Below are 23,656 nucleotides of genomic sequence, written 5' to 3'. Positions count from 1 at the left end.
TTCGAAACAGACTTTCCTAAGATGTGTTTACTACCTTTTCTACCTTTAATGCCTAATTTACTGCCTAATTACATAAAACCTCAAAGGTTTTATGTACAACTCAGATTTTTACCAGAAATAAGCTTTCAGGGAAGAAACCTATCATCTATACAGCAGAGCAAATACCACACCACAGGGTCAAAGTTTTCTCATCAAGTAAGTCCCCGTCTCTGATCAGTCCCATTCCTTGGGTCAGTATACAGACAGACCCTCATTTTACCCCATTGATTTTAAAATCCATGTCCATGGAGATTCTCTATAAAGATGTAATTAAATGTATCCATTCCTCCTACTGATCTGTTTGGTGTTCATTTGGCTGCTCAACCAGCTTGAGAAAAACCCCGAGGTGTCGGGGCAATTTCTTCTTCTCAGCCACACTATTTATATCCGAAATAGTACCGCTATGACTCTTTCATTTCATTTTTTCATTTCATTTCATCATCCTGTTAATCGTCGATTGCCTCGAGCAGGCCCCAGTAACGTCTCTTTCATCCTAGCCCTGAGATTATATTCATGGCTCTTTAGGAGAATGAGACCCATCATTGTTACTGGTATTTGGCATATTTGGTACGCCACGGGGAGTTTGCCAGACTCTGCCCTGTGGGTAGGCTACATTCGATAGCCTGCAAGTTTGTCCAAAGTAGGAATGAGATAATAAGATGTCATAAAGAAAAGTTCTGATAAGATGTCGCACGGCCGCGAATGCGGCCACGTGGTTCCAGGATCTGGATTTTATAGTCTCTGAGTCTTGGCCGCTGATGGGATTACACGGCGCCAGGGGGCCAGGTGGTGGGTGTGACCCCCGCCTACTGGAATTTGGAGGATCTGGGTGGAAGATGCTCGACTCCAATTCGAGTAGGCTTGGAGGTCTCGGCCCCGGAACCCGCGTGGCTTTGTCCCTCTGCCAGTACCTTCATGTGTGCGGAGAGTGGTCTCAGCATGGTGGTGGCTGGTCCTGGAGGTCTTTGGCTGCCGGAGCCCCGGTCGGGTCGGGGAGGAAAGCTCGACCCGCTCCCCTCCAAGGGGTCCCGGCGAGGAACACCCAGGCGCGGGGGCAAAAGACTGCACTGTTCTCGTCCGGGATTTGGATTTTATAGTCTCTGAGTCTTGGCCGCTGATGGGATTACACGGCGCCAGGGGGCCAGGTGGTGGGTATGACCCCCGCCTGCTGGAATTTGGAGGATCTGGGTGGAAGATGCTCGACTCCAATTCGAGTAGGCTTGGAGGTCTCGGCCCCGGAACCCGCGTGGCTTTGTCCCTCTGCCAGTACCTTCATGTGTGCGGAGAGTGGTCTCAGCATGATGGTGGCTGGTCCTGGAGGTCTTCGGCTGCCGGAGCCCCGGTCTATATTTTATTTGGTCCTTCTACTCCAAAATCTTCTTATCTTTTTATTAATTTCTCTTTAATATTACATTACATTACATTACATTTTCATCATTGACCTCTTTTTCAAACATTTTATTTGATTAAAAATGTGTAGTTTAAATAGGCTTGATTTTACAATTTTACAATGAACACATATCTAACCACCACTTGCTTTATATTATTATGCTTTTACTATAATTGCTTATTAAATGGCTACCACTCCATATCACCATTGCTCATTCCATTAGTCAATTCATGTTCCTTCGTTTTTGGTGCAAAATCAATTACAGATTCAGTACATTTCCAACTAAATATTTAAGTGACTATATTATCGCCTAAAAATTGATAGCAGCTCATGGATTTATATTTTATATAAATTTACGTGAAATGAAAAACTCAAATGCTAAGTATTCATCCTTAGAGTTTAACAAATGAATACTCCTAAACAGCATAATTGTCCTCAAAATACAGAAACATCTTCCCAGAAAGCTTCCTCATGCCACTATCCACTCAGTATTCATACTTTAAAAAAGGTTTGGGGCCACACCCAGTGATGCTCAGGGGTTATTCCTGGCTCTGCACTCAGGAATAAGTCCTGACAGTGTTCGAGAGACTATATGGAATGCCATATCTAGAAGCTGGATGGATGGAGTGCAGGGCAAGCGCTCTATCCGCTGTAATCTCTTTCCAGCCTCGGTCTTCATACTATTTACTCAAGTTTAACAGATATTTCTTCTAGAAATTAGTTTTACTTAATCCAGATAATAGGAATATTATAATATTTACTCTTTCATGAAAGGCTTCTTTCAATCAGCACAATATTTTCTAGATTAACCCGGATCATTGTATTTTATTGAATTTTAATACTAAGTAGTTTGACTGTGCCAAAGGTTTTTAGATTCTTCTTACAACTTAAAATTTATAACTAATTTTCAGGTTTTAATTTTAAAACCTGATTTAAAATTTAAATTTTAAGGTAACGTTGATTTCTGTCACTGTCACTGTCCTCCCGTTGTTCATCGATTTGCTCGAGCGGGCCCAGTAACGTCTCCATTGTGAGACTTTTTGTTACTGTGTTTGGCATATTGAATACTCTCGGTAGTTTGCCAGGCTCTCCGAGAGGGACGGAGGAATCGAACCCGGCTTGGCCGGGCTTGTTGTGCGCAAGGCAAACGCCCTACCGCTGTGGTATCACTACAGCCCAATATTGATTAACAAGATTATATATGTTTAGTGGCACAATTCCACACCTTTTAAAATGTTACCTTTCAGCACCACCACCAAAGTTAAGAAGACAAGAGATATCACTCTACCACAGAGACTATCCTTTTGAAGGACACTTATTGTTTTCAGTGTTTAACTAAGACAAAACTGTTGTTAACATTTTTTATATACTTCTGAGTATACAAAGGCTTTCAGTTTTCTTGAGCAGATTGCTAGAAAACGTATAGCCACGTCCCTAGACAGGTGTTTAGTTTGGTCTTATAAGAACCTGTTAGCTTTATCTTCTCAGAATATCTGTACAATTTTGCATTCCACCAACAATGTATAATATTGCTGAATGTTTCACATTGTCACCGACATTTGGTGCTAGATCAGTTTTTTTTTACGTTAGTCATTCTTGTGAGTGTCTCATTGTGATTTTGATTTACATATGCCTAATTATGGATGAAGTTAAATACTTTTTCATGCGGCTTTTGGCAATTCACATATATTTTGGAAAGCAAATGTTCAAATATTTTGATCTTCACACAATTAGGATGATTGCATTTTTATTACCTAGTTATAAGATTTCTTAATCTACACTAAACGTCAGATCTTTTCCATACAGTTGTTCTGTGTGTATTTTTTCTTTTAATGATCACAAAATTTTAATTGAATGGAGTATAATTCATACTTTTATTTTTTCTATAATGTCTGAAAGCGGGCCCAGTAACATCTCCATTTTAAGACTTGTTGTTACTGTGTTTGGCATATTGAATACATCACAGGTAGCTTGCCAGGCTTTGCTGTGCAGGCAAGATACTCTCGGTAGTGTGCTGTGCTCTCCGAGAGGGGCAGAGGAATCGAACCTGGCTTGGCAGGGCTGGCTGCATGCAAGGCAAACACCCTACCGCTGTGCTATCGCTCCAACCCTCCTGCATACCACCAGAAGTAATTTCTGAGTGCAAGTCTAGGAGTAACCCCTGAGAATCTCCGGGTGTGTCCCCAAACAGCAACAACAAAAAGATTCAAATTCTGTTTGATCTGAAGTAGGGCACTGAGTTATACTGGCATTGTTAATTGGGACAAATGTCCCTTCCCTTCATTACATTGCTTTGGTCATGTCAGGTAAACTAAAAATATAAAGTGTGGATTTATTTATGAACTCTCTGTTTGCTCTCTTGGTCTATTTCCTTTTGGTTTTTGTTGTTTTGGGGGCATACCCAGAGGTGCTCAAGGATTATACCTGGCTCTATACTCAGGAATCAACCGTGGAGGTTCTCAGGGTGTGAGTTTCAAAAGAAAGGCTTGGGGGAGCGAGGAACTGGAGCATTTGGTGGCCTAGAACTGTTCCCCTGTCTGGCCCATGGCAACGAACAGATGAAAGACAGGGCAACAGAGAAACAGGGACCCTGGCTTTTTGGTAGTCAGTTTATTTCTCTCTCCTTCCCCGCCTAGTCTGATCTCTCCCCTTACAGCACAATCATAGTCATAGTTTTGGTTGTAGTCCCAGTCATCATAGTTTCATCCTCCTTGTCCTCCTGGTCCTCCTAGTCCTCGTCTAGTCCCCTTACAGCATAGTTAAATAGAAATCATGAAGGTTGGGGGTACACATAGGTGGGGTTGAACATTGTCATAACAACAAACAGAAGTAAAGCCGTTCCTTCAGGGAAAGTTATAGGAGATTAATTCAAGGACAAACTCTCATCTGAGAATTTAGCACTCCAGATTACTAGGAGATCCGCTCAATTATGCAATTCCACCTAGGGTGTATTGCTTTCCCCTTTCCTCATATAACCAATCATAGTAAATTTGCTTTCTTATAATATTTGTAGTCACTTTGTGTGAACACAGTAAGAGATATGTTAAGCTTAAAGGTCGGTTCTTCTTGGGGACATCTCGCTATATATTCCAGACTATAGTCCTCAGGCCAGGTTAGTCTTGCCTAACCCCAGCAGGATCCTTATTCAGTTACTTTTATCTGGGTCATGACAGTTTGTTCCACGACCATGCTCTTTACTTATACTTAAGGTGCTTAGCTTGTCCCCTTTTGATGTCAGGGTGGCCTATAGCTTGACCTGGTCCATCCAGTCCCTTCATCAGGACCCTCCTTTTTGGGGCTATTAGAAAGTGAAGGCAACTGAGACTTAAGTCTGGTAAATATGATGGATGTCCAGGAATAAATATTATTTGAAGTCAATTAACTCCCATGTTAGAAAGCATAGTATTAAAACTGTCTTCCTGTGTCTATACAAAAAGGACATTGCTAAACCACGCAAATGATATAAAGGAAAGAGAAAAGCCATAAAATCAATATAAGATTATTAGTATTTGATGGCATTGGGTGTGCCTCAGAGGCACTTAATAGCTCAATAAACTTAAGATCCCTGAAGGAGGAACAAGGACAACCCAATGTTATCCAAGACAGGGGACCACATATAATACCAGAGATAAAACCAGAGTCGACTGAATGCAAGGTGAGTGACTTAATGTCTAGACTAATCTCTGCTGCCTGTTGTTTTTAAAATCATAGTTTAGGTGGCACTGTCACAATAGTGTTCAAGTTCACAGTATTGATGTACAAAGTTACTGAGCCCCACCACCACAACCAACGTGCTCATATGCCAGTTACCAAACTCCTCTGGTACAATACCATTTCATAGCCTTATAAATATAAGTGCATTCACAGCCTTCACAGTAGATTTGTAAATCTGGTGATATAGTGTTTTACCAAAGTTTTGTAAAAATGCAGCATTCTTTTAATTTTTATATTTAATCAGCTTGTCATTTTTATACAAAAGGCACAATGAGATGAATTTTTTGTTCTCATAAAATGCTCTGTATTTCTAATTATTTGGATGTTTTTACATATTTTGCTCAAATAAGTACTCTTTCATAGTTTTGAAACTATCATAAATGAAAGTTGTAAGTTTCCTGTGCATATATTAACTATATATCTACTAGTATCACCTACTTATTCTAATAATAAAAATAAATATATTTATAATAAATAAATAATAAACAATTGATTCACTTATTTAAATTTGTTTTTTGCAGATCTTAACATATTTTCTTTCTTTATTTTTTTTGTTTCTTGGAGGTCCTGGGCTAGAGACTGGGTCACACACTCTCCATGTATTCTTTCATGTCATTGATTTATTTTTATTTATTATTCTTAATGTTAAGATAGTACAATTTACAAAATTATTCAAGTACAGTTTTAGGCATAGAATATTCCAGCACCAATCCTGCCACCAGTGTCTCCTTTTCTCCAGCTGTTGTCCCAGGTTGTCTCCCACCTGCTACCTGTCTCCTTCACAGACATATATTAAATTTTGGTTATTGTTGGGATTCTGTTGACTCTGTGGTTTAGATATATCTCCTATAAGAGCAACCATGTGCTATACAAACAAAAATAAATAGCTTACTTCTGCTTTTCCAAATATTTTGCCTTTTATTTTTTGTTGTTGTTGTTGCTTTCAATAACTGACTAGGACTGCGGATACAGTGTTGTGCAAAATTCCTTTCCCTGCACTCAGGTTGAAGCACTCAGTCCTCACTTCAAAAGAAGATATACTAAAATTGGGGTGATAAAGATATTTCATAGCCTCTGTGCAAAGTTGCCAAGCCAGTTTGTGAAGAGTGAGAGAGAAAAAGGGACAGAGGGAAGAAGAAAGAAAGAACTAAATGTTTCACTACAAAAGAAAGTTCACTACAAATATGATGTAGTCATATTCACTACAAATTTCACTATAAATACAATGCTGCTTATTTTTTTCATATATGTGTTTGTCTGATTTAGGATGATACTTTGAAATGCACGTTTGCTGAGATTTTTCTAAAATACCAAGAAAGGGTGCTAGGACTGGAGATATAGTACAGGGTTAAAGCCCTTTCCTTGCACAAAGCCAACTGTGGTTTGATCCCTGGCACCAGATATGGTCCCCCGAGAATCACCAGGAGTGATCTATGATCAGAGAGCATCACCCCCATCCCACACAAAAAAGGAATGCTTGCTGGATTTTGTCAAACACATTTTTTTCTTTTTGGGTCACACCCAGAGTTGCACAGGGGTTACTCCTGGCTCATGCACTCAGGAATTACTCCTGGCGGAGCTTAGGAGACCATATGGGGTGCTGGGGATCGAACACGGGTTGGCCGTGTGCAAAGCAAACACCCCATCTGCTGTGCTATCGCTCCAGCCCCTTGTAAAATACTTTTTCTGTGCCTACTGAAATGAAAATAAGAGATTATTTTCTAATAACTTTTTGTGTTAATTTTGTGGGTTAGATTGGTTTCATTTTCTATGTTAAATCAACGAGACTGAGAAAACTAATTATATGATCATGTTGTATGATCATAATGATTATATTAAAAAACACTGTCACTATTATATCATAATAATCATATGATTATATGTTAGGTTGAATGATCCAATATTTGTCATATATTTTAAATTTTATGTTCATAAGTAATATTGATCTATAATTATTGGCAATGACTTCCCATATTTGGTAAATGTTTATGCTGATCTTATAAATCACATCTGGAATTATTCCCTATATTTCCTAATGGAGTTTGTTCAGGATACTAGCTAACATTTCTTCCTTACGTCATTGATAATATTTGCCAGAGACTCATTTCGCTTAGCATGATACTTTCCATATTGTATCACTTGTATGTAAATTTCATGACTTCATCTTTTCTAAGAGCTACATAGTACTCCATTGTGTAGATGTACCAAAGTTTCTTTAAACAGTCATCTGTTCTTGGGCACTCAGGTTTCTTCCAGTTTCTGGCGATTGCATTCATCTGGGGGATATAAAGTAACAAAATATGAGATTAATACCCAAGAATAGCTGAGATCAACACCAGGAGGATTACTCCATAGCTTAGAGGCCAGCCGGGTATTCTAGAGGAAAAGGCAGTTCAAATAGAGAAGGGAGCACCAATTAAAGGGTGTTTGGAGGATCCTCCCAGGAGGGGAGATGCATGTTGAAAGTAGACTATGGACTGAACTTGTTTGCCACTCAATGCCTCTTTTGCAGACCACAACACCCAAAAGGAGAGAGGGAACAAAAGGGAATGCCCTGTCACAGAGGCAGGGTGGGAGGGGGGGATGGGGGGATATTATCCATGGTGGTGGAAAATGGGCACTGGTGGAGGGATAGGTATTTGATCATTGTATGACCGAAATCCAAGCACAAAGATTTGTAAATCTACAACTGTACCTCATGGTGCTTCACTAATAAAAAAAATAAATAAAAAAAATCATGCTGCCAATATGCAAGTCAAAAAAAAATTTGCCAGAGAAAGCTGATTTGAGTTTTCTGCATAAACCTTTTTGATATTTCAGTTTCTTTAATAGTTACAGAGTTATGCAGCTCTCCTATGCTGTCTTATGTCATTTTCGGTAAGTTGTATTTTTTAATTTTTTATTTCATATAAAGTTTCATATTCCTGGCATTTATTAGTTCATAACATCCTGTGATTATTATTATAATGTTTGTTAGTCTGTTGTAATAAGCCTGCTTTCACTCCCAGATATTAGTAACTTCTCTACTCCCCATCCCTTTTTTAGCTGTGCCAGGGGTCAAACTTACTTTCCTTGCCTTATACATGCAAGGAAAGTAAGTACTCTATCATTGCGCTATATCCCCGGCTCTTCCATTTTCCCCTAAAATAGCAAAAATGGAAGTTAGCCATTTTTATTGACATTTAGAAGAGCCAAGTTTTGATAGTCAATTTTCTCTACTTTTAAAAAATAATTTTAATCGAATCACCATGAGATACAGTTACAAAGCTGTTTATGCCATGCTAATCTCCTCTGAATTTTCTTTATTTTTAAAAAAGTATTTTTCTGTGTGTCTTTAGTACTTTAGGCTTCCCGTGTGCTTCCTTGTATAATTTTCTTTAAATTAAATCTTTGATTGCTGTTTCTGTCCTCTTTTTATTTCTACTATAAGTATTCAGGGCTCTCAATTTTCTCTAAGCACTGATTTAGTTGCATTCCTCAACCTTTGAGCTTTTATCTCATTACCGTTCATAATTGAAACTAAGTTCTAATTCCTTTGCGATTTTAAAAGCGATTCTGAAGTCCCCACTGTCAAAGTGGTTCAAGTACAGTTCATATTAGCTCTAGCATCACTGATTTCTTCAGTCTAGTTAATTCTAAAATCTTCAGTATAGAAAACACTTGAAATTTTCAACAATGATTGTGGATTTATCTTGCTTTTTGTAATTCTGTTGTCATGCGTTATATTCTTTGTTAATGCGTGTGTATTTATTTATGAGTGTTATATCTTTTTGACACATTAACCTTTTATTTTTTTTTATTTTTTTTACAGACTTAACACTTTTTTTTTAATTAGTGAAACACCAGGAGATACAGTTATAGACTTACAAATTTTTGTGCTTGAGTTTCAGCTAAACAATGATCAAGTACCCATCCCTCCACCAGCGCCCATCCTCCACCACCAAGGGTACCAGAATCCCTCCCACCCCCCCATCCCCCCCATCCCACCCTGCCTCTGTGGCAGGGCATTCCCTTTTGTTCTCTCTCTCTCTCTCTCTCTCTCTCTCTCCTTTTGGGTCCTATGGTTTGCAAGAGAGGCATTGAGTGGTAATCATGTTTGGTCTATAGTCTACTTTCAGCATGCTTCTCCCACCCTGGGAGGATCCTCACAACACCCTTTATTTGGTGCTCTCTTCTCTATCTGAGCTTCCTTTTCCCCTAGCACGTGTGGCTGGCCTCCAAGTCATGGAGCAAAATTCCTGGTACTAATCTCAGCCACTCCTGGGTGTTAGTCTCCCATTGTGTTGCTTTATGTTCCCCAGATAAATGCATTCTTTCTGTGACACATTAACCTTTTAATTGTCATGAAACATTACTCCATTCTAGCCGTGAGCAGCCTACAGGTCCAATGAGTAAAGGCATTGTTCAAGCCTTAGCACCCCAAGTCCACCCTTAGTGATGTTTAATGCGCCTCTAGGTAGACAGTATTCTGAGGCCCATGTGGTACTACAGATTGAACTCAAGATTTTGCACTAGCAAGGCAATTGTCCCTGACCCCGATCTAGCTCCAGAGCTCTCGAAATATTCTTTTTTACCTTTGATAATGCTTTTTGTCTTGGTTGTTGTTAACATAGCTCACCTGTTTTTCTTAAGCATACCGATTGCATTGAATATAATTAGAAATTTATGTTTAGAGGCCGAAAGATAGTACAGCAAGTAAGGCATTTGGCTTTCATGTGGCCAACCTGGGTTTGATCCCTGGCTTCCCATACGGTCCCCTGATCCATGTAAGGAGTGATCCCTGAGCCACAGAGTCAAAAATGTTCCTTGAGCTCCGTGGGATATGGCACACACATTAAAAGTTGCATTTAACGTGCATCCCTGGTAGACAGAATGTAGATGTACATTTCTTTTATACAGTGTAACAATTGCTGCCTTTAATGAAAGTATTTTTATTTAACGTTTAATATAATATTTATATTCTACTTTTCAGATCTTTTTGTCACTGTGATATTTTCATTCTGTCCTTTTCCTGTTTTCCTTTAGTTTACCTAATTAACTATTTACCTTTATTTTATTAATTTTTATGTAAAGCTTCTTGTATTGTTTCAATTAATTTATCTTTTAGAAGTTTTAATTGCACAGGAAAAAATTGAGTGAAAAGTACAGAGTTCCTGGGGCTGGAGCAATAGTACAGTGGGTAGGGCGCTTGCCTTGCATGCGGCTGACCCGAGTTTGATCCCAGGCATCCCATATGGTCTCCCCAGCACTGCCAGAAGTAATTCCTGACCCCAAAAGCCAGCCGCCGCTGGGACTCCGGCCTGGAGCACCTGCCTCCAACCCAAGTAGTCTCTGCCCCTCCCCAATAGGTCTGTGGACTAGCATATGGACTGGTTGGGGGCGTGGCCTTCCCGAAAGAGGGCGTGGCCTCCTCGAAGTGGGCGTGGCCTTCTCCTAGACGTTGGCCACCAAGCGGCTGCAGTTACATTTCCCACACCTACCACTCTTTTTTTTAAATTTTTTTCTTAAATTTATTTATTTATTGAATCGCTGTGGGAAAAGTTACAAAACTTTCAGGTTTAGGTCTCGGTCATGCAAATATCAATCACATTTCCCTTTACCAATACTTATTTTTCACCACTAAGAACGCCAATAAACCCCCACCCCCCACCCCACCCCCAATGCCTGTGAGGCAGATGAATTCTAGTTAACACTCTATCTACTTTGACTAGATTCATTGTTTCGATAAAAGATGCACCATTATTATTTAGAGTTTACCCCCCCCCCGCCCCAAATCAGCCATACTGAAAAAGCATTGTGAAATGATTTGCTTTCTACAGCTGGGTTCGAGAATTAAATGATGTCGCAGTCGCACGGTTTTAGATTTCTGCTATTTTACTTATTAACCCTGGAAATATTTCTGCTGAGAGTCAGATAATTAAGAGATTGGTTTCTGTGCTCTGGAGCCATGGCCATGCCGGAGAGCCGTTTGTGGGGGGCAACTGGTGACCTCGGAAGGGCGTGAAGGACAGGCCGGAACGCCCCCCCTTCCCATGAAGTTTTAGTCGCCCAGCTCATACCTGCTGTCCACAAGGCTCCCATGTGATATCCATCTTTCTTTCCAGAGAGGAGAGGGCAGAAAGGAGGAACACCCTTTCCCCTCCGGGCAGACATGATGGCCTGGATTAACGCATAGTCCCTTCACTTTTCTGCTCCAAGCTGCTGGTTTCTGCATTAAGTCCTTGTGCTTTTGACTCCCACCACTCTTGACTTTCATCCCAGCCTTTATCACCTAATTCTATGGAAAAATTCCTCGTCATCTCAACTACAACAATTATCCACTGGCCTACTCCAATTCTAACAAAAGACCAGTACGCAAGAAGCTGTACAAAAGCCGAATATTAAAAGGAGTAATTCCTGAATGCAGAGCCAGGAGTAACCCCTGAGCATTGTTGGGTGTGACCCAAAAAGTAAAAAAAAAGAAAGAAAAGTACAGAGTTCCTATATATCCTCATCTCAAAATAGTCTTTCCCACAACCCACATCCTACACCACAGTGTGTATTTTTTACAATCTATGAACCGACATTGACACATCATTGTTACCTAAAACAGCATTTACATTAAGATTTATTCTTGATAGTGTATTTTGACAAGTGTGTAATGAGAGCTCCAACACTGTAAGATTGCTCCCGCTGCCTTAACATTATTCTATAATCTTCTTATTTCTCATTCTAATCCCCCCAGCTGGAGCGATAGCACAGCGGTACGGCGTTTGCCTTGCACGCAGCCAACATGGCCGACCCAAGTTCGATTCCTCCGCCCCTCTCGGAGAGCCCGGCAAGCTACCGAGAGTATCTCGCCCGCATGGCAGAGCCTGGCAAGCTCCCCATGACGTATTCGATATGCCAAACACAGTAACAACAAAGTCTCCAATGGAGACGTTACTGGGCCCGCTCGAGCAAATCGATGAACAATGGGAGGGCCTTTACCTTTACCTTAATCCCCCCACATCCAGGGGCAACCACTTATTTTTATAATCCCCATTGTCTGCCTTTTCCTGAATGTCACTTCACTTAATCACTTAATCACTTAACTTCCCGTTAGTCGTCGATTTGCTCGAGTGGGCACCAGTAACGTCTCCATTTGTCCCTGTCGCGTGCTAGTGTAGCCCAATGGCATCTGTTCGCTCTGGGAACATGAAGGGCCTCAAACCGATCGTTCATGATCTTGACGAAGAAGTCTGACCATCTGGTAGGTGGGCGGCCATGCGGTCTCTTGACATCCCGTGGAATCCAATCAGTAACAGCTCTAGTCCAAGGGTCGTCTTTAAATCTCATTACGTGACAACACCATTTGATTTTCGACACCTTGGCAAATGAGACAGCGTCCCTGATCCTTGATCATCGACAGATGTCAGAACTCCAGATTCGTTCTCTCATTTGAGTGAAATGTGATATTCCAAGCAAAGCTCTTTCTATTCTTCTTTGGGAGACCTGAATAGCGTTCTCATCTTGTTTGCGTAGGGCCCAGGTCTCTGAGGCATATGTTAATGCAGGAAGAACAGTGGAATCAAAGAGATGTGCCTGGAGCTGGAGGTTCTTCGTCGTCTTAGCTATTTCTTCGACGTTCTTGAAGGTGATCCAAGCCACTCTCTTCCTCCTGCGCAGCTCGGGTGCCAGGTCATTTGTCATGTTGACCTCTCGACCTAGGTACACATAGCTGTTGCATTCAGAGATGGTTGTTCCGTTGAGAGCGAATGGGGCGTCAGGAACGAGGCTGTTTCTCATAAACATTGTCTTCATAAGATTCAGCTGTAGTCCTACCTTTCCACACTCACGGTCAAAGTTGGCCAGCATTTGTGCCGCTTGGCTGATGTTTGGTGTTATTAAAACAATGTCATCAGCAAAGCGGAGGTGGTGTAATTGCCGACCATCTATCTTCACTCCCATTCCTTCCCACTCCAGTCGTCGCATGATGTTCTCGAGGGTGGCACTGAAGGGTTTCGGTGAAATGGTATCACCCTGCCGCACCCCTCTCTTGACATCAACGATCACTTCTTTGTAGAATGGTGAGATCCTGGTAGTGAATCCGCAATACAGCTCACGGAGGATCCTGATGTATTGGGCTTGAATGCCCTGATTGGCTAGGGCTTCAATGACCGCTTCCGTCTCAACAGAATCAAAGGCCTTCTTTAAATCAATGAACGTTAACAGAGCGGCATCTTGAACTCCCGAGAAACCTCAATGAGCTTGGTTATCGTGTGGATATGGTCGATGGTGCTGAATCCTTTGCGGAACCCTGCTTGCTCGCATGGTTGTCCTTCATCTAGTGTTCTGCCAATCCTATTTAGGATGACTCAAGTGAACAACTTGTAGATGACAGACAATAGGCAGATCGGGCGATAATTGCCAATGTCATGGATGTCTCCCTTCTTGAACAGTAGTACGGTCCTGCTGGTTTTCCATTGGGACGGAACCTTGCATTCAGACAGGTAGCGAGTGAAGAGCCGAGCCAGTGTATTGATGAGTACTGACGGCAGGTTCTTCAGGTGTTCAGGTCTGACCTCGTCTGGGCCGGGTGCTGTTTGTTTCTTTACTGACGAAATGGCGTGTCGGATTTGGGAAGGGAGAACGTTGGGAACGACATACCCATCCTGTGGAATTTGGTATGTCGGCAAGTGGACATGGCTATCGAAGAGATTTGAGTAGAAGTCATGGATAATCTTCTCCATTGCCGTTCTGGAGGATGTGATGGATCCATCAGGATGTCGGAGGGCAGTCATCTTGGTCTTATAGTTGGCGAAGGACAGGCGGGCGTTACGAATACTTTTTCCGGCTTCTGCCGCATCTACCAGTACTTCTGCTCTTCTCTCTTTGAGGTCTTCCTTGATCGCATCTTTGCACTGCTTTGCAAGCTCGGACGTTAGCTTGCGGTTGCCTGAGGCATGCGCCAAACCACGCTGGCAAATTAGCTCAAGAGTTTTCGAAGATAGGCAACTTTTTGTGGCTATCTCTCTCTTGGCGTTCCTTGCACATTCATGGATGTGCTGAACCAGTCGATCGTATTCCTCGTCAATGTTGTCAACAATGGCATCTTCCCATGTTGCCGCAATAGTACCAAAGAGTTCCCAGTTGGTGGTCATTCTGGGAGTTCTCTTTTTGAACTTTGCAGCCCTTTCTCCCCGCTCTGTGAAGTAGAATTTTGCACGAAGGAGACGGTGGTCCGATCCCGTTCGAAATTTTGGGACAACAGCGACATCAGTCAGGCAAAACTGTCAATTGAATATGATGTGGTCTATTTTGTTGTGGAATCGTCCACCGGGAGACTCCCATGTCCATCGTTTAGATTCTGCCTTCTGGAACTGTGAGTTACCATGAATGGTCTTGGTCGATATGATGAACTCAGATAGTCTCTCACCCTGTTCGTTCCATTCTAGGCCATGGGTCCCGATGTGAATTTCTTCAGCTGATCTTCTCGGTCCTATCTTGGCATTAAAATCACCCACAATGATCTTGTAGAAGGTGTGGTCTGAATGTCAAATAGCTGAAATCATTCAGGAGTGTATAGCTATTTAAGATACTTCTTTACTTAGTAATAGTAATTTATATTTTCTTTGTGTCTTATATGGCTTGATAACACATTTATTTTTTAAATTTTTGTTTTTATTTAGGTTTTTGGGCCACACTAGTCTGCTCAGGGTTTACTTCTGGCTCTGCACTCAGGGACAATTACTTACAGTTCTCAAGGGACCATATATGGTGCAGGGTAGCCAACCTGGGTCAGCCACATGCAAGTCAAGCATATGCCCTGTACTACTCCTCTGGCCGAAATAACGGATCTTTTTAGCACTGAATAATACCCTATTTTCTGGATGTATCATTTTTCACCCACTGAAAAACATTTTAGTTGCTTCAAAATTTTTGAAAATTATGAATAAAGTTAATGTTCTCAAATATGTGGAACAACAGAAAATCTCATTCATCACTAATGGAATACAAACAATAGTTTGTATACAACTATTATATGGGATGGTCACGTAATGAGATTTAAAGACAACCGCTGGACTAGAGCTATTACCGACTGGATTCCACGGGATGTCAAAAGACCGTGTGGCTGCCCACCTACCAGATGCTCAGACTTCTTCATCACGATCATGAACGATCGGTTTGAGGCTCTTCATGTTCCCAGAGCGAACAGATGCCATTGGGCTACACTAGCACGCGACAGGGACAAATGGAGACGTTACTGGCGCCCGCTCGAGCAAATCGACGACTAACGGGAAGTTAAGTGATTAAGTGATTAAGTTATGAATCACTTAATCACTTATCACTTAATCCCCGTTATTCATCGATTTATTCGAGCGGGTGCCAGTAACATCTCCATTCATCCCGGTTGCGTGCTGGCGTAGCCGAATGGTATCTGTTCGTTCTAGGAACATGCAGAGCTCAAACCGATCATTTAGGGTCTTGACGAAGAAGTCTGACCATCTTATAGGTGGGCGTCCACGTGATCTTTTGATGTCCCGTGGAATCCAATCAGTTATGGCTCTAGTCCAGCGGTTGTCTGTAAACCTCATTACGTGTCCAGCCCATCTGATTTTTGATGTCTTGGCAAATGAGACAGCGTCCCTGATTCTTGAGCGTTGACGAAGATCAGAACTCCGGATTCTATCTCTCACTTGAGTGAATCGTGATATTCCAAGCATAGTTCTTTCGATTCCTCTTTGAGAGACCCGAATAGCGTTCTCATCCTGTTTTTGTAGGGTCCAGGTCTCTGAGGCATATGTTAATGCAGGAAGAATAGTGGAAACAAAGAGATGTGCTCGTAGCTGGAGGTTCTTTGTCCTTTTAGTTATTTCTTCAATGCTCTTGAAGGCATTCCAAGCCGCTCTCTTCCTCCTGCGCAACTCAGCTGCCAGGTCATTCATCATGTTGATTTCTCGACCTAGGTATATATAACTGTTACATTCGGAGATGGTGGTTCTGTTGAGAGCGAATGGAGCGTCAGGAACAAGGCTGTTTCTCATAAACATTGTCTTCGTAAGATTCAGCTGTAGTCAGACCTTTCCACATTCACGGTCAAAGTCGTTCAGCATTTGTGCCTCTTGGCTGATGTTTGGTGTTATTAGAACGATGTCATCAGCAAAGCGGAGGTGGTGTAGTTGCCGACCATCTATCTTCACTCCCATGTTTTCCCATTCCAGTCGTCGCATGATGTTTTCGAGGGTGGCACTGAAGAGTTTTGGTGAAATGGTATCACCCTGCAGAACCCCTCTCTTGATATGGATGATTACTTCTTTGTAGAATGGTGAGATTTTGGTAGTGAATCCGCAATAGAGCTCATGAAGGATCCTGATGTATTGAGTTTGTACGCCCTGATTGGCTAGGGCTTCCATGACCGCTTCCGTCTCAACAGAATCATTGTCGGTGATTTTAATGCCAAGATAGGACCAAGAAGATCAGTCGATGAACTCCACATTGGAACCCATGGCCTGGAATGGAACGAACAGGGTGACAGACTGTCTGAGTTCATCATGTCAACCAAAACCTTCCATGGTAACTCACAATTCCAAAAGGTTGAATCTAAATGTTGGACATGGGAGTCTCCCGATGGACGGTTCCACAATGAAATAGACCACATCATATTCAATCGGCGGTTTTGCCTAACCGATGTTGCTGTTGTCCCAAAATTCCAAATGGGATCAGACCACCGTCTTCTTCGTGCAAAATTCTACCTCACAGAACGAGGAGAAAAGAATGCAAGGTTTAAGAAGAGGACTCACAGAACAACCACCAACTGGGAGCTCTTTGACTCTATTGCGGCAACATGGGAAGATGCCGTCATTGACAACATTGATGAGGAATACGATCGAATGATTCAGCACCTCCATGATTGTGCGAGGAATGCCAAGAGAGAGATAACCACAAAAAACCGTCTTTCTTCGAACACTCTTGAACTTATTCGCCAACGTGACTTGGCACATGCCTCAGGCAACCACAAGTGAACATCCGAACTGGCAAAACAGTGCAGAGAAGCCATCAAGGATGACCTCAAAAACAGGAGAGCAGCAGTACTGGTAGATGCAGCAGAAGCTGGGAAAAACATTCGTAATGCCCGCCTGTCCTTCACCAACTACAAAACCAAGATGACTGCCCTTCGACATCATGATGGATCTATCACATCTTCCAGAAGGGCAATGGAGAAGATTATTCATGACTTCTACTCAGATCTCTTTAATAGCCACATCCACTTGCCCACATACCATATACCACATGATGGATATGTCGTTCCCAATGTTTTCCCTTCCGAAATCCAACATGCCATCTCGTCGGTAAAGAAACAAAGAGCACCTGGCCCAGACAAGATCAGACCTGAACACCTGAAGAACTTACCATCAGTACTCATCAATACATTGGCTCGGCTCTTCACACGCTACCTGTCTGAATGCAAGGTTCCATCCCAATGGAAAACCAGCAGGACTGTACTACTATACAAGAAAGGAGACATCCACGACATTGGCAACTATCGCCCAATCTGCCTATTGTCTGTCATCTACAAACTATTCACTCGAGTCATCCTGAATAGGATTAGCAGAACGCTAGATGAAGGACAACCATGTGAACAAGCTGGATTCCGAAAAGGATTCAGTACCATCGACCATATCCACACAATAACCAAGCTCATTGAGGTATCTCGGGAGTTCAAGATGCCGCTCTGTCTAACGTTCAAAGTTATGAATAAAGATACTATAACCAGCACTGCACAAGATTTTGTGGGGCATGTTTTGCATTACTATAGGTAAACTTATCAAGGATTGTGATTGCTAGATCATATGACAAGAATACGTTAACTCTTGAAAGAGATTTCAGAACTGTCTTCTACGGTATTGTTTGTATAATGCAGTGTATACAAACTATTGTTTGTATTCCATTAGCGATGAATGAGATTTTCTGTTGTTCCACATATTTGACAACATTATCTGATATTAGCATTCCAAATTTAGGTTTCTCTAACAGCTATGTAGTTGCATCACATTTATTTTTTATTTTTATATATATGTTTTGCTTTTCGGGTCACACTTGGCAATGCACAGGGGTTACTCCTGGTTCATGCACTCAGGAATTACTCCTGGCGATGCTCAGGGGACCATATGGGATGCTGGGAATGGAACACGGGTCAGTCACGTGCAAGGCACGCCCCACCAGCTGTGCTATCTCTCCAGCCCCTCACATTTATGTTTTGATTTGAAATTCCTTAATGGCATATGTCCTTCCATTGTTCATCTATTTGCTCAAGCAGACCCAGTAATGTCTTCACTGTGACAATTGTTACCGTGTTTGGCATAGCGAATACATCACAGGTAGCTTGCCAGGCTTTGCCGTGCAAGCGAGATGCTCTCAGTAGCTTGCCAGGCTCTCCGAGAGGGGCAGAGGAATCGAACCCGGCTCGGCCAGGCTGGCTGCGCACAAGGCAAACGCCCTACCGCTGTGCTATAAAGCATATTTCCATATTTTATCTTCTTTGATGTGGTGATTATTTAGGCTGTTCACCCCTTTTTGATTGAGTTGCTTATTTTGTTATTGCTGACTTTAAGTGTAAGAGTATCTTTTGGATTAGAGTTCTTCATCAGATGTTGATTTGCAGAAATTATCTCCCAGTCTATGACTTGCTTTCTCCTTCTTTTAATGTTTCCTTTTATAGATAAGCTTTGAAAACATTTTATTAAAACCCAACTTTAGGATTATTTGTTTCTTGGGTCATGTCTTTGAGGTTGCATCTAAAAAGTCATTGTCCAGGGCTGGAGAGATAACACAATGAGCATGGCACTTGCAGCACCCAGATGAAGTTCAATCCCTAGGATTCCAAATGGTCTCCCAAGCACTTCCAAGAGTGATTCTTGAGTCTAGAGCCAAGACAACCCTCTGAACATCTCCAGGTGTGGCCGCCAAACAAAAGTCATTGTAATACTTTAGCAGTCCCCTTTCTCACTGGGCAGATCAACCAGAAAGAAGATGAATTAATAAATAAATTCCCAAAATAAGGAATAGGAAGAGCTGGAAATTACAGACATATAGAGGATACTCTACCTACCACAAGCTAAATACTTACTTTTCTTCAGTGCACATGGAAAAGTGCAAACCATATGTGAAAGTGTAAATAGAGTATTCATAAAGTTACAAAAACATAAGGCATCTCTAGTATTTACTCATACTATGCAGATAGAAATTAGCCTTTAAGAGAAGGTGAGAAAGTAATGGAATACCATGCAGCTACCAGTAAAAGGAAGTCATGAAATTCGCCCGTAAATGGATAGGCATGAAGAGTATCATGCAGAATGAAATGAGCCAGATGGAGCGGGACAGGCATAGAATGCCTACACTCATTTGTGGGATGTAAAAATAGTATTATATGACTAATAGCCAAAGACAGTCCAAACTAGGGTCAGGAGGAATGGTCCATGGATAGAGTTTGCCACAAGTGATGGTGGTTAAAAAGCAGCTAGGATAAAGAAGGGACCACTAAGCCAAAGAAAGTTGGAAATGATCACTATGGACAAGAGATGAGTGCTGAAAGTAAGTAAAGGCACAAACATGATAATCTTTCAGTAACTGTATTGCAAAGCATAATGCCCAAAAGGAAAGAGAAAGAGAGAAGTGCCTGTCATAGAAGTAGCCTTGTGGTGTGTGGGGAGGTAAGGAAACTGTACACATTGGTGGTGGGATATGTACATTGGTGAAGGGATGGGTGATGGAACATTGTGCGACTGAAACCCAGTCATGAACAACTTTGTAACAATGTATCTTACAGTGATTCAATAAAAAAGTAAATAAAAAATAAAAAAAAATAAAGTGAGGGAGAAAAAAATAATTGAAAAGGAAATGCGATATGATCAAATAACCGTTTGGTCAAAGAATAATTCAACAAAGAAATGAAAATATTTCTCAAACTTAATGAGGATGAAAATGCAGGTTATAAGAATCTACAGGACATGGTAGTACTAAGGGAGAGGGGAGTTCATAACAATACAGACTTATATCAGGAAAGAAGAAAAAGGTCAAATCATTGATCTAACCTGATAGCTGAGAAGCTAGGAAAAGAATAACAAATGAATGATAAACTTAGTGGAAGGGAAAAAGTACTTATAACTAGAGCAAAAATAAATGATGATATAAAAACCAATATGGTCTCCGGCCATACCACCCTGAACGCGCCCGATGTCGTCTGATCTCGGAAGCTAAGCAGGGTCGAGCCTGGTTAGTACTTGGATGGGAGACTGCCTGGGAATACCGGGTGCTGTAGGCCTTTAGGGGCTGGAGCGATAACACAGCGGGTAGGGCGTTTGCCTTGCACGCAGCCAACATGGCCGACCCGAGTTCGATTCCTCCGCCCCTCTCGGAGAGCCCAGCAAGCTACCGAGAGTATTCGATATGCCAGACACAGTAACAACAAAGTCTCCAATGGAGACGTTACTGGGCCCGCTCGAGCAAATCGATGATCAACAGGAGGGCCTTTACTTTACTTTACTATAAAAACCAAGAAGAGAATACAAAGTATCAATGAAATCAAGAGCTGTTCTGTTTTTTTTTTTTTTAATCAGGCAAAAGGGGTTGATAGCAAGGATATAGAAGGTACTAGTTGAACTCCACAAGAAGAAAACACCCAACCCCATCAAAAAATGGGTCAAGGAAATGAACAGAAACTTTTGCAAAGAAGAAATCCGAATGGCTAAAAGGCACATGAGAAAATGCTCTACATCATTAGTCATCAGGGAGATACAGATCAAAACCACAATGAGAAATCACTTCACACCATAGAGACTGGCCCACATCCAAAAGAACAAAAACAACCGGTGCTGGAGTGGATGTGGCGAGAAAGGGACCTTCCTTCACTGCTGGTAGGAATGCCGACTGGTCCAACTTTTTTGGAAAACAGTATGGTTGATTCTCAAAAAATTAGAAATTGAGCTCCCATTTGACCCAGCAATACCACTCCTGGGAATATATCCCAGAGAGGCAAAAGAGTATAGTCGAAGTGACATCTGCACTTGTTTGTTAATTGCAACACTCTTTACAATAGCCAGAATCTGGAAAAAAAACCTGAGTGCCTGAGAACAGATGACTGGTTAAAGAAACTTTGGTACATGTACACAATGGAGTACTATGCAGCTGTTAGTAAAGATGAAGTCATGAAATTCATATATAAATGGTACTACGTGGAAAGTATCATGTTAAGCGAAATGAGTCAGAAAGAAAGGGACAGACATAGAAAGATTGCATTGATCTGGCGAACATAAAGTAACAAAATAGGAGACAACACCCAAGAATAGCCGAGATAAGTACCAGGAGGATTACTCCATGGCTTTGAGGACAGCCGCACAAGCTAGGGGAAAAGGAAGCTCAGATAGAGAAGAGAGCACCAAATAAAGGGTGTTGGGAGGATCCTCCCAGGGTGGGAGAAGGATGCTGAAAGTAGACTATAGACCAAACATGATTGCCACTCAATGCCTCTCTTGCAAACCACAGGACCCAAAAGGAGAGAGAGAGAGAGAGAGAGAGAGAGAGAGAGAGAGAGAGAACGAAAGAGGCAGGGTGGGATGGGGGGATGGGGGTGGGAGGGATGCTGGGACCCGTGGTGGTGGAGGATGGGTGCTGGTGGAGGGATGGGTACTTGATCATTATATAACTGAAACCCAAACACAAAAATGTGTATGTCTGTAACTGTACCTCATGGTGTTTCACTAATAAAAAAAAATTAGGCAAGAGGTGAACAGAAACATCCTCAAAGAAGACACAGGGGGCTGGAGTAATAGCACAGTGAGTAGGGCATTTGCCTTGCACACGGCCGACCCAGGTTCTATTCCCAGCATCCCATATGTTCCCCCGAGTACTGCCAGGAGTAATTCCTGAGTGCATGAGCCAGGAGTAACCCCTGTGCATTGCCGGGTGTGACCCAAAAAGTAAAAAAACAGACACAGATAAGTAATAGGTATATGAAAAATGTTCTGCATCACTTATCATTAAGGATTTAATGTGAAAACAATAATGAGATATCATCTCAACGAGACTGGTGCACATCATCAAAAACAAAAACAACCAGTGTTAGCTTGGATATGCGGGAAAAAGCCCCTCATTTACTGCTGGTGGGAATGTTGACTGAACTAACTTTTAGGGAAAACAATATGAAAACACTTAAAAAAAACTAGATATTGAGCTCCTATACGACCACCCAATGATTCCACTTTTTGGCAGCTACCCCTAGAGCTGGACATGTAATGAGATTTGGAGATGACCGTGAACTAGAGCCATTACCGACTGGATTCCACGGGACGTCAAAAGACCGCGTGGCCGCCCACCATCGAGATGGTCAGACTTCTTCATTAAGACCCTGAACAATCGGTCTGAGACTCTTTGTGTTCCTAGAACGAGCAGAAGCCATTGGGCTGCACTAGCACGTGACAGGGTCGAATGGAGACATTACTAGCCCCCGTTCGAGCAAATCGATGAGTAACGGGATGTCAAGTGATCAAGTGACCCCTAGAGCCCAATAGCTTTATTCAGAAAAGACATTTACACTATTATTCATTGCAACACTGTTTACAATAGCCCAAATCTAGAAACAACCCAAGGGTATAAGAACAGATGATTAGACAAGCAAACTATGGTACAATGGAATACTATTCAAGCTATAAGAAGAGATGAAGTCGCCTTTCGACCAGAACTGCCAGCGTTCAGTAAGTCGCAAAAATTACCAACACAAAGGGTAAGTGGAGGGGCACCCGCTATATGTTCTCCAGACCTTTCAGAAAACATGGAGTTGTTCCTTTGGCCACGTACATGCGTATATACAAGAAAGGTGATATCGTAGACATAAAGGGAATGGGCACTGTCCAAAAAGGAATGCCCCACAAATGTTATCATGGCAAAACTGGAAGAGTCTACAATGTTACCCAGCATGCTGTTGGCATTGTTGTTAACAAACAAGCCAAGGGCAAGATTCTTGCCAAGAGAATTAATGTCCGCATTGAGCATATTAAGCACTCTAAAAGTCGAGACAGCTTCCTGAAACGGGTGAAGGAAAATGATCAAAAAAAGAAGGAAGCCAAAGAGAAAGGAACTTGGGTTCAACTGAAGCGCCAGCCTGCTCCACCCAGAGAAGCACACTTTGGAAGAACCAATGGAAAGGAACCTGAGCTGCTGGAGCCCATTCCTTATGAATTCATGGCTTGAAAAGTGTTTGTTTAAAAATAAAGAAACTCCTGGACTATAAAAAAAAGAAGAGATGAAGTCACACAATTTTCTGCTACATGGGTGGATTTGGAGAGTATCATGCTGAGTAAAGTTAGTGAGAAGGAGAGGGCCAAACACAGAATGATCTTTCTTATGTGTGATATTTAAAGAAACATAGTATGGAAATAACAAGTGCTCAAAGACAACAAAACCTGTGAATTGGTCATCAGTAGGAAGTTTTACCATGAGGAGGAGGGAGGGATAGTTTGAATGGGAGGGAAACTCTGGGACATTGGTAGAGGGAAA

At 41.9% G+C, this 23,656-nt stretch overlaps 1 protein-coding gene and 1 pseudogene across 1 annotated transcript in view; both read left to right on the top strand.

Moving 5' to 3' along the window:
- Positions 1-23,359, top strand: part of LOC130038390 (60S ribosomal protein L21-like) — a 32,739-nt gene extending 9,380 nt beyond the window's left edge. The window contains exons 3-4 of the mRNA XM_056130268.1: positions 7,964-8,020; positions 22,860-23,359. Of these exons, the coding sequence (XP_055986243.1) occupies positions 7,964-8,020; positions 22,860-23,350 (548 nt within the window). The 3' untranslated portion in view covers positions 23,351-23,359. The remainder of the gene's footprint in view (positions 1-7,963; positions 8,021-22,859) is intronic.
- Positions 20,308-20,426, top strand: LOC130038469 (uncharacterized; annotated as a pseudogene).
- Positions 23,360-23,656: the final 297 nt, after the last annotated feature.

Source organism: Sorex fumeus, unplaced genomic scaffold (genome assembly GCF_029834395.1).
Source record: "Sorex fumeus unplaced genomic scaffold, SorFum_2.1 ptg000075l, whole genome shotgun sequence".
In the NCBI taxonomy this organism is placed as follows: domain Eukaryota; kingdom Metazoa; phylum Chordata; class Mammalia; order Eulipotyphla; family Soricidae; genus Sorex; species Sorex fumeus.
This window is presented reverse-complemented; position numbering and strand designations above follow the sequence as displayed.